This window comes from Eleutherodactylus coqui, chromosome 5, assembly GCF_035609145.1.
Source record: "Eleutherodactylus coqui strain aEleCoq1 chromosome 5, aEleCoq1.hap1, whole genome shotgun sequence".
Classification (NCBI taxonomy): domain Eukaryota; kingdom Metazoa; phylum Chordata; class Amphibia; order Anura; family Eleutherodactylidae; genus Eleutherodactylus; species Eleutherodactylus coqui.
Window position 1 is genome coordinate 96,591,354 of NC_089841.1, and position 14,688 is coordinate 96,606,041.

The 14,688-nt window shown below is 42.5% G+C and overlaps 1 protein-coding gene across 1 annotated transcript in view; it reads left to right on the forward strand.

Moving 5' to 3' along the window:
* Positions 1-14,291, forward strand: part of MRPS27 (mitochondrial ribosomal protein S27) — a 93,134-nt gene extending 78,843 nt beyond the window's left edge. Inside the window, exons 10-11 of the mRNA XM_066602921.1 lie at positions 5,378-5,530; positions 13,041-14,291. Coding sequence (XP_066459018.1) covers positions 5,378-5,530; positions 13,041-13,286 — 399 coding nt within the window. The 3' untranslated portion in view covers positions 13,287-14,291. The remainder of the gene's footprint in view (positions 1-5,377; positions 5,531-13,040) is intronic.
* The last annotated feature ends 397 nt before the right edge of the window (positions 14,292-14,688 follow it).

Genomic DNA, 14,688 nt, shown 5'->3' on the forward strand with positions numbered 1-14,688 from the left:
GGATTTTGTCCCCAAATCGGAAGATCACTTTAATTCTGTATTTCCTTAGTGAGACTTCGTGACCATTTTCCTATTTGGTTCAATGTCCTGCACGCTACCATATGTACTCAATATAATTCACTTTTTTGCTGTAAATCAGTCTTCCTACAATACATTTCCCTGTTTATTAGTATGTCTTATGTAGGTTTCCATATCTGTTAAAGGGGTCGTACAAATAAAAACGTGGCAGCGTTCTTCCAGAGAGGGTGCCACACCTGTATACAGGTTGTATCTGGTATTGTAGCAAGGCTCTATTCAGTTATTACACAAATGGCATAACTAGAAGCTCCTGGGCCCCAATGCAAAATCTGTCACAGGGACCCCAAATATAATGCTTTATTCAAAGTACTGGGCTCCCTATATGGGGAGGAAAAGCCTTGTGGGCCCTTCATAAGGCTCCTGGGCCCAGGCGCAACTGCATTCTCTGCATCCCCTATAGCAGTGATGGCGAATCTTTTAGAGACCGAGTGCCCAAACTGCAACCCCAAAACCACTTATTTATCACAAAGTGCCAACACGCAGGGAGCGGAGCTTATCACGACATATGATTTTATCCCCGTTGTTCTAAAAAGGACAGCGCCGATTCAAAATAGACAGCGTGCAGATTTTGACTGCTTTTTGGATGCAGAAATACTGCAGAATGTCCTCAGCGGAAATTTTTGTGGAAAATTCTGCGGCATTTACGCATCCAAAAAGCAGTCAAAATCTGTACCCTGTCTATTTTGAAAAAGCCTTGCCCATTTCCACCACATATAAACATACCCCAGTGGTAATAGTGACCCCCCAGCGGTCCCAGGGATAATGGTGACCTCCTCCAGTGGCCCCAGCGGTAATAGTGACAGACACACACACACACACACCCCACAGCAGCTCCCAGTAATAATGGTGACACCCCACAGCGGCTCCCTGTATTAATAGTGACATCCAACAGCGGCCCCCCATTTCCCCCTGAGACCCACATACTTCCCCTCTCCCCCTCCTGGAAGCTCCGCTACTCCTTTGCTCAATGCTGATCCCGGTGCACACTATGATGTCAGTGTGCTACCGGACGCCGCCTCCTCTACTCTCGCGGAACCTAAGAGGAGACATCAGGGGAGGACGGAGGAGGATCCCGGCTGCAGACTGACGTCACAGTATACTCTGGGAGCAGCGCAGCTGAGTGAATGCGAGCAGGGGAGCTGCGGCGCCTGCCAGTCTTCACTAAAATGGTGAGCGGTCGATGGCGCGTGCCAGTAGGGAGAGTACTGCGTGCCGCCTCTGGCACGTGTGCAATAGGTTCGCTACCACTGCCCTATAGCTACACCCCTGTATCGCACGCAAATTGTAGACCGCTATGGCTCTGTTAGAAGATAGCAGCCATGTCCCCAATTGTCCCCAACCAGTAGCCACATGTGGTGTTGTGTGACATACTGGCTACTGACATCACAGACCTATCCTAATCACTAAATAGTGCTAGTTTAGATTTCGTAATAGTACTATCAAATTTCACACTAAAATATTTATTTGGAAAGGTTTACAATTTCACAGTTTTTGGTTATCCACATTTGGAAAGCGCTGCTGCAACTTTGGGCACAATGTGTATGGCCAAAGATCGCATATCGCACCCTAATGTAAGTAAACACAGTCACGTTGCAACTTGCAATTTACCATGCCCCGTTAACAGCAAGAAATCCATCAGGTTGGGATTCCTTGCGACTGGTCACAGCAAATTGCAACGTGACTGCGTTCGTTTATATCAAGATGTGATGTAAAAGGACCGTAGTGCAATCGTTGGCTACGTGAGTTACGCCCAAGGTCACCATGTAGCCCTAGCCTTAAAATTTTTCTACTCCATTTTTGAGCTGAATGTGGCTCCCTACCATCAATTAACATTGAATGTGAATCACAAGCTACAAACTTTTGGGGACCTCTGCTGTACAGGCTCAGTGGCCAGTGTCGGAACTGCAAAATTTTTTTGGGCATATATGAAAACGTCACCAATTTATCCAATTCGGTTAGCATGTAATTTGTTTTGAGCAACTAGTCATTTTTAGATGCTCTTTGGATACAAAGTGTAAAAAAAATTCAGATCCATCCATCAGATTATTTGAGGAGATCCTATGTCCTCTGGTCCCTGGATTTGATTGAACTGGTTACAGAACAGACAAGCTATGATTTAAGAACCTTTCAGTCCCATATGTTTCAGTCCTTTTGCTGTCTGTTGTGTTTGTATGCTATGTGAATGCTGAATGTCTACAGAGTTGAACCGTCAAGAAAGAGCTGCTACTATCATTTGCATGTACTCTCAGAGCTATGATGACGGGGGAAATATTTTTATGGACTTCTCGTCTCAAGTTCCATTGAAGAACACTCTAGTCATTTGCTCCTTAGCAGAGGTTGCAACTCTTAAGAGACCATTGCATAACATTTGACTCCAAGAGCAACTGCAGGTAATATAGACCTGGTTTCTGGTCAGCGAAAAAAATTGAGTAGTAAGATAAAACACATCTAATTGTATTAAAGTGACCATAAAGTTGCATAGGTTAGTTTTTATGACCTGTTGGGGTAAAGTAGCAAACCTTGGATTTTTTTCCCCTATGAAAAACTGTATCAATGTCAAAAAATGTTAATGATTATAGCTGTAGACATAACGAGTGACATCACCATAACTTTAGTATACCGTTGGAGAAAGCTGTAGCATGGAACTAGCTCCAGAGACTGTACTATTAACATTAGATATCAGCACAGTATCCTCTGTGGGGTGAGTGGGCAGAGGGCGGTGATGTGACACCAACCAATATTCGCCCACTTCACACTGCAGCACAGAAGATGGGCATGGGGTGAATCGTAGTGACCCGATAAACAATGTTATGCATACAAACCACACTGTAACAGGCACTCCAATCTAGGGGGCTGGGATTATGTGTAGGTTATAAAAAGGTTTTCTATTGTTTTACTGCCGTATATAGAGCCAACTAAGAAAAAGTTAAGAATTAATACTTTCTATGCGACCTCCAGAAACCTCTTCTATGTATTTGTCAATGTCCGTTTGTTTGGAGCATCGCGCACAAATTGTATGACCGACCAACATGAAATTTTGCCCACAGTATAATCTCGACCTGGAGAAGGTAATAGGCGAAAAGAAAAATTTGAAATGTTGTTGTCTTGGCAACCTTATTTGCATATTTTTGCCTTTCCTTGAATATTAATGTAGCAACGACCAAATGTGCTTTCACCAATGGATTCTACGGACTGGATTTAGTATTCCTGGTTATTTCCAACAAATAATTCCCTCTAGAAGAGTCAGACTGAGGGTTAAACATTTGTGTTTTAGGACTGCTTTTTCACCTCAGTCTAGCCGTGGTGGAGGCCACCAATTACTTGCCCATTTTGTCCTTTGTAATTCCACCTTGGATGTCCATGTGGATAACAGATTGCAAAAATGATATGTCCCCAGAAGAGAATACATGGATCAAATTTATGAACACCGGCCCTCATTTATCAAAGCTGTCTAACAGTAAATCAACAAGCAGTAAAAAAACAGTTTTTGGTACCCATAGCAACCAATCACAGAGCAGCTTTCGCTTTACCTCAGCACTACGAGGATTAAATATTGTTGCCCATAGCAACCAATCACAGCTCAGCTTTCAATTTATTTCAGCACTGAGAATTGAAAACTGTTGCCCATAGCAACCAATCACAGCACAGCTTTTATTTTACCTCCGCACTAAGAGGATTAAAAGCTGTTGCCTATAACAACCAATCAAAGTGCAGCTTTTATTTTACCTTAGCAGAATAACAAATGAAACCTTACATATGATTGGTTGCTATTGGCAACACAAAATGCCAAATTTTGTTCAAAGTGGACCAGAACTGGGGATTTGTGTACGACACAAGCAAACAGATTTAATGTTTTAGATATAAGATGCCAAGTAAGCGAAGAACCTGTTTGGGCAGAAGGACAACAGCTGCACTTAAAGTAGCAGCCGGTCGAGTAGCTGCAACGCCAGAGCAAACTAACGGCCGACTTGAGAATCAACACACTCGACAAGCCGCCACTCAAATAGCTGAGATGACGGAGCAAACTAACGTCCGACTCGAGAATCATCACAAGTGACAAGCGGCCGCTCGAATTGTAGAAACTGATGAAGCGAAGCATGCCCGACCTTCTTCAGACCGAGAGAGACACTCAATTTTGAGAAGAACAGCTTGGAAATTCTTGAAGGGGAAGCTGTTGGAGTTATTGTTTGCATTGTATCTGAGTGTCATCCCCAGCTTTCTATTGGCCGAAGAAACAAACCATGTTCATATTGCAATGCTCTAAAGTGACCCCAGGAGACCTCTGGACTATTTTGCTGTGGCTGAAAGGTTTTACTATCAATGCTTAGAACTCCTCTTAAACCACTAGAGACTCTTATGTCCGGGTCATCTTCCAGGTCTAAACATTTCCTGGAAAATATGAGAAAGTACAACTCATGTTTTCAAATGACATCATTTGGCGTGACAAAGGAATTGAGCGACTGCGGATTTTGGTCAACGTTTAAAGTCCAAGGGCAAATTTATCATTGTGTTGGTTCACTACTACCTGAATCAAATGAGGAACACAAGTTCCTGTAGATCTACTTTCTGGGGGACGAACAGCAGCGAGCCGACCGACGCTGCAAGAACGTTCCAGCCACTAGGGAGGATATTGTCTTATTGCTGCACGAGAAAAACAGCTATGTTCGTAGTTTTAAATCAACCCTACAGCGAATGCCCCATGATGCATTCATTATAAGTAGTTATTCCGGCGGACAAACCCCTTCTGGTATTTATGCGTACGTTCTGATATCTTTTCTTAAAATGTCACGTTTTGTATAGCACACGTTCTGCATCGGGTACCTGGACTAATTTAATTTATAAAGAGGACTTGCCACCTGTCCTGATAGCTCTGTTTTCAGTGTTATCCCCATAAAATTCCAAGAAATGTAGGAATAAATTGACAACTGGGTGTTACCATTTACCTGTCAAAGGGGTGTGTCCACGCATTGACTATTGGACAGGGCCAGGCTGAGTGTGGACACGCCCTCTAGGATAGAGTAACAGAGGAACAGCATAATGCAGAGTTTTTAGAAAATATGCTCTAAAATTGTTATTTGGGGACCACAAATACTTGCTAAAATAGACCTATTAGGAGAGCTGACTGATCCTCTAAGAGTGTGACAGATGCTTTGCATTTTAATTAATATTACCATCTACCTATTGTCTCCATATTATAACTTCATCTATTGCAGACTGCAGAGTTTTACCTGGAAAAGCTTTTAAAATTGAACAATTCTTCAAGGCCGTAATAACTGTCTTTATCCGTCTCCTTCCACAGATTGACGTTCTAAAATCTGCATTAGAGTCTGCCATTTCTAGTCAGTCGGAAAAAACTGAAGAGACTGAAGTCTCAGAAGATGTGCCGGAACTGTATGTAGTCTCGGAGAAGACCGAGGCAGATTTGCTACCAGAATACCTCTCTAGATTTCAGGTGAGTTGACATCGGTTAGAAGAGAATCTCTAGTATGTAAATATATAGTTTTCATTTTTGTCATGCTGACATTTTCATCTTCACACTTCAATGCGTTTGCAAGCGAACACAGCACATCAAAATTATATGTAAATCATCGTCAGGAAATTGCACAAGAGAGATGCAATAGCCAAGGTCACGTGTACTGGATTTTAGTTTTCTCTCCTCTGTCGGGATTCTCCCAACCCTCCACTGTCTTTCTAAGAAATGGAAACCTATTAGGTCAAGTAGCGTAGGACCATTACTCATCCATGAAAGCTGTCTTATGTTAACCCAAATCACCAACTGCAAAGTATATTCACTCCTTAGGGCTCATGTCCACGGGCAAAATAAGAATTAAAATCCGCAGCGGATTTTAACTCTTCTTCTGCCCGCGGATCCGCACCCCATAGGGATGCATTGACCACCCGCGGGTAGATAAATACCCGCGGATCGTCAATAAAAGGCATTTAAAAAAAAATGGAGCATGAAAAAATCTGGACCATGCTCCATTTTCATGCGGGTCTCCCGCGGGGACGGCTCCCGCGGGCTTCTATTGAAGCCTATGGAAGCCGTCCGGATCCGCGGGACACAAAAATCACATTTTACTTACCCGCTCCGGTTCTTCTCTTCGCCGCGGCGCCATCCTCTCTCAGCCGCGGCCGGATCATTTTGCTTCGGCTCGGCGCATGCGCGGGGCACGTCACCGACGTCATCGTGCACATCCGCCGAGCCGAAGAATGAAGATCCGGCCGCGACGAGAGAAGATGACGCCGCCGCGAAGAGAAGAAACGGAGCGGATCGGAGGTGAGTTTATTGTCGTTTATTTGTATTTTCAGCCCTCATGTCCGCGGGGCAGGAGGGACCCACTGCAGATTCTACATGTAGAATCTGCAGCGGATCTGATTTTCCCCGTGGACATGAGGCCTTAAGGACAAAGCGCGGTAAATTTACAATGCTTGGTCCTGGGCTTTAATCCCGGCCGATAGCAGAAGTACAGTGCAGGGTTAAAGCCCCTGCTTCTGCAATCCAGCATGAACATTTCAGGTCATCCGCTATTAGACACAGCTGAGAGTCTGGAGAAGAAGTGTTTTTTAACTGCTTCTGCCTTGTCCTTCACAAGTTTATATAGTGCTCCGTGAGCGTTATGTACTAAAAAGTTGAAGTATTACTTCCAATATGCGACCCGGCGATCACGTGACCGCTGGGTGCCCTCTGTCACAGAAGAGCTACAAGGTCCTTTTAGACCTTGATCAGCTCTGCCAGTGACTAGTGTCACTACAGGGGGATGCTTTTCCCTGTAACTGGGGCTCCAATGGCTGCCCCTGCTGCAGTGCAAAAGTATGAAATAAAAAAAAAAAAAGACCATGTGAATGACCCCCAGAGGTCCTGTATGACGCCATTGGGGTATAAGAAATGGTTACAAAAATAAGTTACAAAAATTACAGAATAAAATAAAAAATATATACATAAAAAAGAAAATGACCAGCGCCGACGCCAACCAAAACAGTCGCCATATGCACCCTGTAATCCACGCCTATACAAATTATATATCAAACCTTTCAAAACAAAATAAGAAACCTATTCCTGCACTTTATTTTTAAAATTAGTATATTTACACTAAAACAAATATATAAACCTTAAAAAATAATTTTGTAAAGCTTTTTAGCCCTAATAAAACTAAGAAGCTAGGGAAAAAAAAGATATTAAAAAATAGCCCTATATGTCAAAAAAAAAATAAAAGCAGCAAAAATAATTTTGGTAGCTGAAGAAAAAAAAATGCAGTAAAACCGCCACATGGGTAAAATCTAGAGTTGAGCGAACATACTCTGCCGAGCTTGATGCTCGTTCGAGTATTGGCGTACTCGATGGTGCTCATTACTCGAACGAGCAAATAAGCCGTGTTCGACCCCACCCCAGTTTTTGGCTCCTCCCCAAACAAACAAACCTAGGGGAAAAAAAATAAAACTCGGCACCCGGCGTCCCACATACAAAAATGCTCGAGTCTCCCATTGTAGTCAATGAGGTTCGTTACTCGAGTAGAGCTCTCGAATTTTACGAAAAGCTCAACTCGAATAACGCGAATCCAAGCATTTGGGTGCTCGCTCATCTCTAGTAAAATCACTAAAATGTGTCTGTTCCTTTAGGACCAAAACACCCTGGCCCTTAAGGGGTTAAAAATGTTACATCTTTTCTCCAGTAAATGAAAGCCTCACTATGACTTCTAGCTTGTCTCACTTATATTGTAACAACTCAAGGCATTACGTATGCAAACTGTATCGTGCGCAGCCCACACCGGTGTATAAGGCTCTTGCTGCATAGGTATGCAGAGAAATGGAGCATGCTTTCTCGTGTGTATCGATATGCAGTGTCCACACGCCGGTGTACATGGAGCAATGAAAGTCCATTGACTATTCACCATGTATCACACGTCCGTGTAACGCACGCGTAATACGCAATTGAAAAAAACACGGTCGTGTGTATGAGCCCTAACAATGGACTGAACTAAACAGATTTCTCGGAAAGGAATTACTGTATGTTATGGCCAAACGCCTGAAACTGAAAGTTATCTCCTCTGACCCAAAAAACATACACACTTGGATCCTTAGTGTAGTGTATATTTAGTTCAGTGAGGAGCATGAAAGCCAATGTCCAAATAAGGGAGATGGAACAATACCTCAGCAGCGCCACCTATTGGAAGGCAGCATTGCTTCAAGTCAATGTCAGACTCTTTAAACAAGCTTTGTAACAATGACTGAGAATTGAAAGCCAAGCCAGAATCCATACACAGACAACTGTTTCGTGTTGTTTGCCCCTTATCAGTGTGCAGTAAGTTTCTGGCTTGGCTAGTGAGAGGCCTGTGATGGGGGTCAGGGACACTATCTTTTCTCCTTAGGGGGAGAGCACCTAGAAAGGTGAGTGGGATGACTTCAATTCCCAGTCATTATTACAAGGCTTGTATGAAGAGTCTAACATTGACTTGCATGAATGCTGCCATCCAATAGGTGGCGCTGCAAAGCCAATGTCCAAACATGTCTGACAACCTAAAGTAGTGACAGACACTCCAATTTCACCAGTCTATCTCTTATGGGCTAATGTTATCTAGTTTTTGAGAACCTAAATGTTTATGCTGCTGTGCACGACCAAAGAAGAGCCACGATTATTGAAAAGCTGCCACTAACCCTAAAATGGAAAGATTTTGATGCGCATTTAACCCCCTCATTTGAAGAGAGAAAATCTGTGCCAAAATCCACCCGCAACACAAGGTTTTGACATTTCACCCACATTTAGAAATTCACTGCAAAAGAAACTTCAACTCTGCTGAACTTCATTCTCTGTTCAACATTCTCATTCTCTGCACTGAGCATGTGCGGCAGCGAGCCAGCCGGCACATCCGCAGCACAGAGTAGAATAGATTGTACAGCTATGCGGGGGTCACCACCGGGGCACAGGGTCTGATTCCGCTGTGAAATGTCGGAATCCGGCCCGGCCGTGTGCATTCGGCCTTAAGGAGACAACCCTTTTAACAGCTGCTGTTGAATAACGAGGGATATGCTTTTGACTGAGGCTTTTCTTTAGTGCATTCCAAAACATAATTGCAGAATTAGTCCCCAACTGTTGTCATATACTGTACTGTAAACACAGCAAAGCTCGTCATGCCTTATTTTTCGATTATTCCCTCCCCCCCAAGAACGTTTTATATCACAAGACGCTGTATAACCTTATCCAAGTCATTGCAAAAACTCCTTAAGATCCATAGAGTGCAGATTAGGAAATATGAAAGGTTCAAATGAGTTCCGCTGTCACTAAGAGGGTTTTCATGATATCAGCACTTGAACAAGAGACCATTTGAGGGCTAAGGCAATGCTTGACAAGTCTATATCTTAAGAGTATTAACTCCTCTTTAGTAGCCCCATGTCTTTTAGCCTAATGCAGTAATCATATCATATATTTGTGATGGTGATGTGCTTGTGTATTCTAATATGTGAAAGTGAAGAGATATACTTTTTATATAACTGTTACTATGATGAGGGTTTTCTTTCATGTGGATTTTGATATTCAACAATGAGATGAAAAATAATTGTATGCTTTTGATGATTTTCCTCCAGCAGTGCATAGTTGGATGCATTTTATGGCATTAACATGCTAACAATAGCCATAGTGTCATGGAAGCATAGATTTTTTTTGTCCCATTGTTTATTTAGTTTTAACATATTCTGCAGTTCTGTATAGAGATCATCATCATTTACATCAGTTCCTATATGCAGTGGGACTCACAATCTCATTTCTCGATTTCGGACGTGCGAAGACCAATTTCATAGGATTTCGTATGTCCTTGAAATGTGGAGGGAAATCCATGCAAGCACAGGGAGAACATACATGCAGATGCTGCCTTGGGTTGAAATCAAATTCAGCATACTAAGCGTCTTGATTGCTCTTTGCACCTTAGTCCCTTCTCTCTTTGGAGCTGACAGTCTAATTTCCCAGGGAGCTATATGCATGATGGAGCTAATTCTATAGTAAGCTTATTAATTCAAGTATGTTTTGAAACGTGGGAGGAATCCGCAGTAATGAGCAGAAATCTTGATGAATCTGGGAATAATATACAACGTACAGATTTTGCCTTGCGTGTTTTCAGTATCATGGCTGCCACATGATAGGCGCCATAAATGAGTCTTAATAACTTTTAGTTGACAGTAAACATTACCGTAACAACTAGTGTTGGGCAGCTGCCAGGAAGGCAAATAAGAACATGGCATGCATCAAATGAGGTATGGGTGCATAATGAGAAATAGAAAATCCTAAAAAGAACCGTGCGCAAAAAACTAATCATAAAGCTGTACACAACAAAAACAAATGGGAATTTATGTGAGGTAAAAAGCAACACCTCAACTAGTAATACTGGAGCATCCCAATTTCATAAGTGAAACAAAACGGTATATGTACAGATCGGCAACTGGTGGACTAAAACACTCACCATAAATCCCAGGGAAACTGTTATTCAGCAGGGAGATGCCTTCCAAAGAAGTCCTGTATAGTGATGTTGTCCTGATTTAAACCCCCTGAAGAGAAGTCTGGTCTAAACTACTCCTCACAAACTTTGTTTGGGGGTGATTATTGCTGCATGCTGAATGTAAAAAGAGAATGCACACTGGCACTAACTCGAAAAAGCATAATGAGAAATAGTTCTTCCACTTTATAAATCACTAGTCAGACCAAATATTGAATATGTTGTACAGTTTTTGGCATTAGTGTATGTAAAAGCCCCAGTGTAGGTTGAAGGAGGGTCAATAGGTGGACTATAAGGCCGGGTTCACAAAAACGGGTCGGATTCCGGTTGCGGATATCCGCAACGGAAGACCTGCCTATAATTGCGGAAGAGAATTGCCTACGGTCACTTATGCATGCGGTTTTCCGATTAGATGTACATTTAAGCATAGCGCATCGTCTGCGCAGAAGAACAAACGCAATCGGAATGACATCAGAAAGTTGCCCAATCCCCTGGAAACACCCTTCTATCGCTCAGGCGACATTCTCTTTTGCTGTTGTGGTTAGAGCTGTTCTGAGAGCCTTCAGAATGGGATACAGATCTCTGGGCTTGGCTTTTTTTGAAAGTAGTATAAAGCACTTAAAAAAGACGAAAGCCACTTATTCTTGTGGAGGAAGAGCCCAGAAGAATAAGCGGAGGTTGCAGACAGCAGGCTGGATGGTTGTGTTGCTTCTCAGACTCTGTACTATATTGTCTGCCCACAAACTCCTGCTTTCTTTATTCCATTTGTATCTGGTCGCCTAGTAACTTGCGTACGAATCTGCATCCATATGCAATGTCATTGCGTATGCCCTGCGGAGCAAAGGCATCCATCAAGATCAATGGCGCTCATACGTGCAGAATCCACAGTAAAATAGAGCATTTTTCTTCCGCCCAAGGAATCCTCAATTCCTACCCGCAAGTGTGAGTAAACTGGCGAAAGTCATTGCATGCCAATGGCTGCGTATTAACGTGTATCTCATGTGAGGATGGCGATTGCGGAATCCGCAATTCAAATCAGTTTGTGTGAGACCTGCTTAATACCGAGAAAGATTACCAAAATTAGGGTTTAGTTTAGAAAAAAAGTTAGCTGAGAAGTGACCTAGTAACTGTATAAATATATCAAGGGTCAGTACAGAAATCTCTCCCTTGATCTGTTTATACTCAGGACTGCAACTAATGACACTAGAGGAAAGAAGGTTTCTACACCAACAAAGAAGAGGGTTCTTTATTGTAAGAGTAGTCAGACTATGGAACTCGCTGCCTGAGGACGTGGTGAAAGGGAGTTCACTAAAAAGTTTAATAAGGGCTTGAACGCCTTTCTTGAGTGTAATAATGTTACATGTTCTAGTCGCTGATTACTTCAGAACTGTTTTAATTCGGGGATTATTTTGATTGCCAGATACAGATTTGGGAAATAATTTTTTTCAAAAGTTGAGGAAAATCTGCTTCTTCCTCTGGATCAACATTGCAGAATAAGCTAATCTGGCTGGAGATACATTTTTTTTTTCAGCCTTAAAAACTTACCATGTTACTCCTAGAAGCTGGTATTTGGATGATCTGCATATGTGATAAAAATCATCTTCTAAGGGCCCTTTTACACGTGACAGGTGTTGAGCAAACGATGCCCAACACTCATCTCTGTGTATACTCGCTCCTGTACTGTTACACATGAGCGAGTATCGCTGGATCGCTAAGAGCGCGGCCAGCAGGGAGCAGGGCAGCTGGAGGAGAGTGCTCTCCCCCTCGCCCCTCTCCATTCACTGTAAGAGATGGCTGCTGTTTACACCAAACGATGGTCATTTGGATTTTAATCCTGCTTAAAATTGAACGACTGGACCATTCTTGTCCAGACATTCAGTTTCAGCATGCTTTTACATGGGATGACTATCGTTCAAAACCCTGCGGGAGTGCAGGGTTTTGATTGACTAGAGCAATAATCATCCCGTGTAAAAGGGCCTTTAGGCGCTGTTCACATGGCATGTTAAGTGTCAGTTCATGTCAGGTTTTTCTGATGTAGATATGATACTATTCCACTCCAGAATTTGGATGCTGAGCCTTGGAGTTCTCCCAAACGGATTTTCATGAGGATCTGCAGTCAATCGGGCAAATCCCTGTGCAGCATCCCAACACTGTTTTTTGATAAAGGGTTGACACCTCAATTTTTTTTTTCTGCAATGTAAAGACCAAAATATGACCAATTTTTGCCCCATATTTGGGCATAGAATCCACTGGGACTAACTTCAAGAAAACTCCAGTGGTGATTAAGCCTTCCGAAATAATTACAAGGCTGGTGCAAAAGTTGTATGTACATGTGACTGTTATGCATAGTCTTTATTGGTTGATGATGAAGGGTGGGGAAAAAGTCACATTGTGTTGACTTTCATTCAACGAGCATTTTTAAGCAAACTAATTTTTGGAACTCTCAGCAGTTAATTTAACCTCTTTTTGTCTTCCCATCAGGACTTGAGCACAAAACTTGAATCGCTTGGCAAAATTGATCCCGTTAACCTTGTGAGCCTGACCACCAGCTTTGTACAACAGACTTTGCCGAAATTTGAGAAGCTAGAAATTGAAAATTATGAGGGTTGTCTCAAGGAATGGGAACAAGAACAGTCTGCACTAATCCAGAGAGAGAACGAGTTGAGAGAGCAGGCAAGGATGAAGTATGAAGCCCTGCTTGCATCCAAAGCCAAGTCCACTGCTTAACCCCTTACATGCCTGATGCACGTGGTTTCTACCCACCTTGGAAGCTCTTTTTGATCCATTTGATGTTGCACTCATTTCTCTCAATGTACTTTCTCATTAAGCTCTATGTTTCTGGTCATTTTCTAGCATGCCGAGTAGCCCATGTGGGCACCATGGAACCTGTCAAGTGGTGCATATCTAACAAGAATGCTCTGTTTTTTATTTTTTGAGAAATGCTGTATTTCTATATAATATCAATTGCATATATGATGAAAAACTGTACAAATGAAAAATTTTCCCCGGTAAACACTGAACACAGTTCCCCAAAAATATAGTTCACCTAAGTAATGGAATTTTGCTCTTAAAGCAGTTGTCTAGGAATTCAACAAAATGGCCGGTGTCATTGTAGCCTGGGAAAACCTGTGCTATCGGTTGAATACATCTCTAGACCAGAGGGGGAAGGAGTTGGGGCCTAAAATTACACTGTTTGTTCCTGTCAGGTTTACCATTCAAGGCTCAGTCACATGAGCGCCGATCTGTCCGTGTTTCTGCAGGATAAGACGGCCACACAGTGTGCGGACTACTCTCCGCATGACCGGCTCCATTGCCAGCCATGTGTTCTATCTGCCGGCCGATGCGGAGAGTCGTCTGCACCGGCAGTGCGGCCGTCTTATCGTACAGAAACACGGGCGGCTCGGCACCTGTGTGACTGAGCCCTCAGAGTACCAAACAGTGTGGCCTTAGGCTTCACTCCTGACTGTGGCTCACCTCCTTACCATTTCACTCTAGAAATGCAATCAATTCCTCCTAGAAGGGGCTTCCAAAGGCTGCATGGATGGCTGCCAATTTTTTGATATCCTGGGCAACCCCTTTTATGCATTTTTCCGTTAATGGATTGTATAAGTACATATAACATTTCAAACTTTATTTTACTTTTTATAAATAACATATTTGAATTTTTTTCAACTTTTGTTTAATTTTTGTACACTTGAAATGGCATGTATACAATAAAAGTACAGTTTCAGATTTCTTAGAGCATTTTTTAATGATCTTGGTGGATGCAGGGCATCTATCCATTAACTGATGCTACATGGGTTTTTTAATAGTTTTTTTTTTTTTTAAAGAGGGGAAAGTGTGCCAAAAACAGTTTTTTGTTTTTTTTTTACTTTTTAAAAAAAAATGTTCTATTTTTTTTTTTTTTTTTAATTTTCTTACATTTTTTGTGCCCCTGTTAGGGACTTGAAGCTGCACTGCTGTGATCACTCTAATTATACATTACTGTACTTCTGTATTGCAATGCAGTATCTGTAATCATAGTGAGCATAGGCCATGGCAGGCTCGGACTCCATTGTCTGGCATCCGGTTGCAGTTGCAATCCATTGACCCTTCCTCTGTAAGCCCTCTACATGCTGTGACATTGATC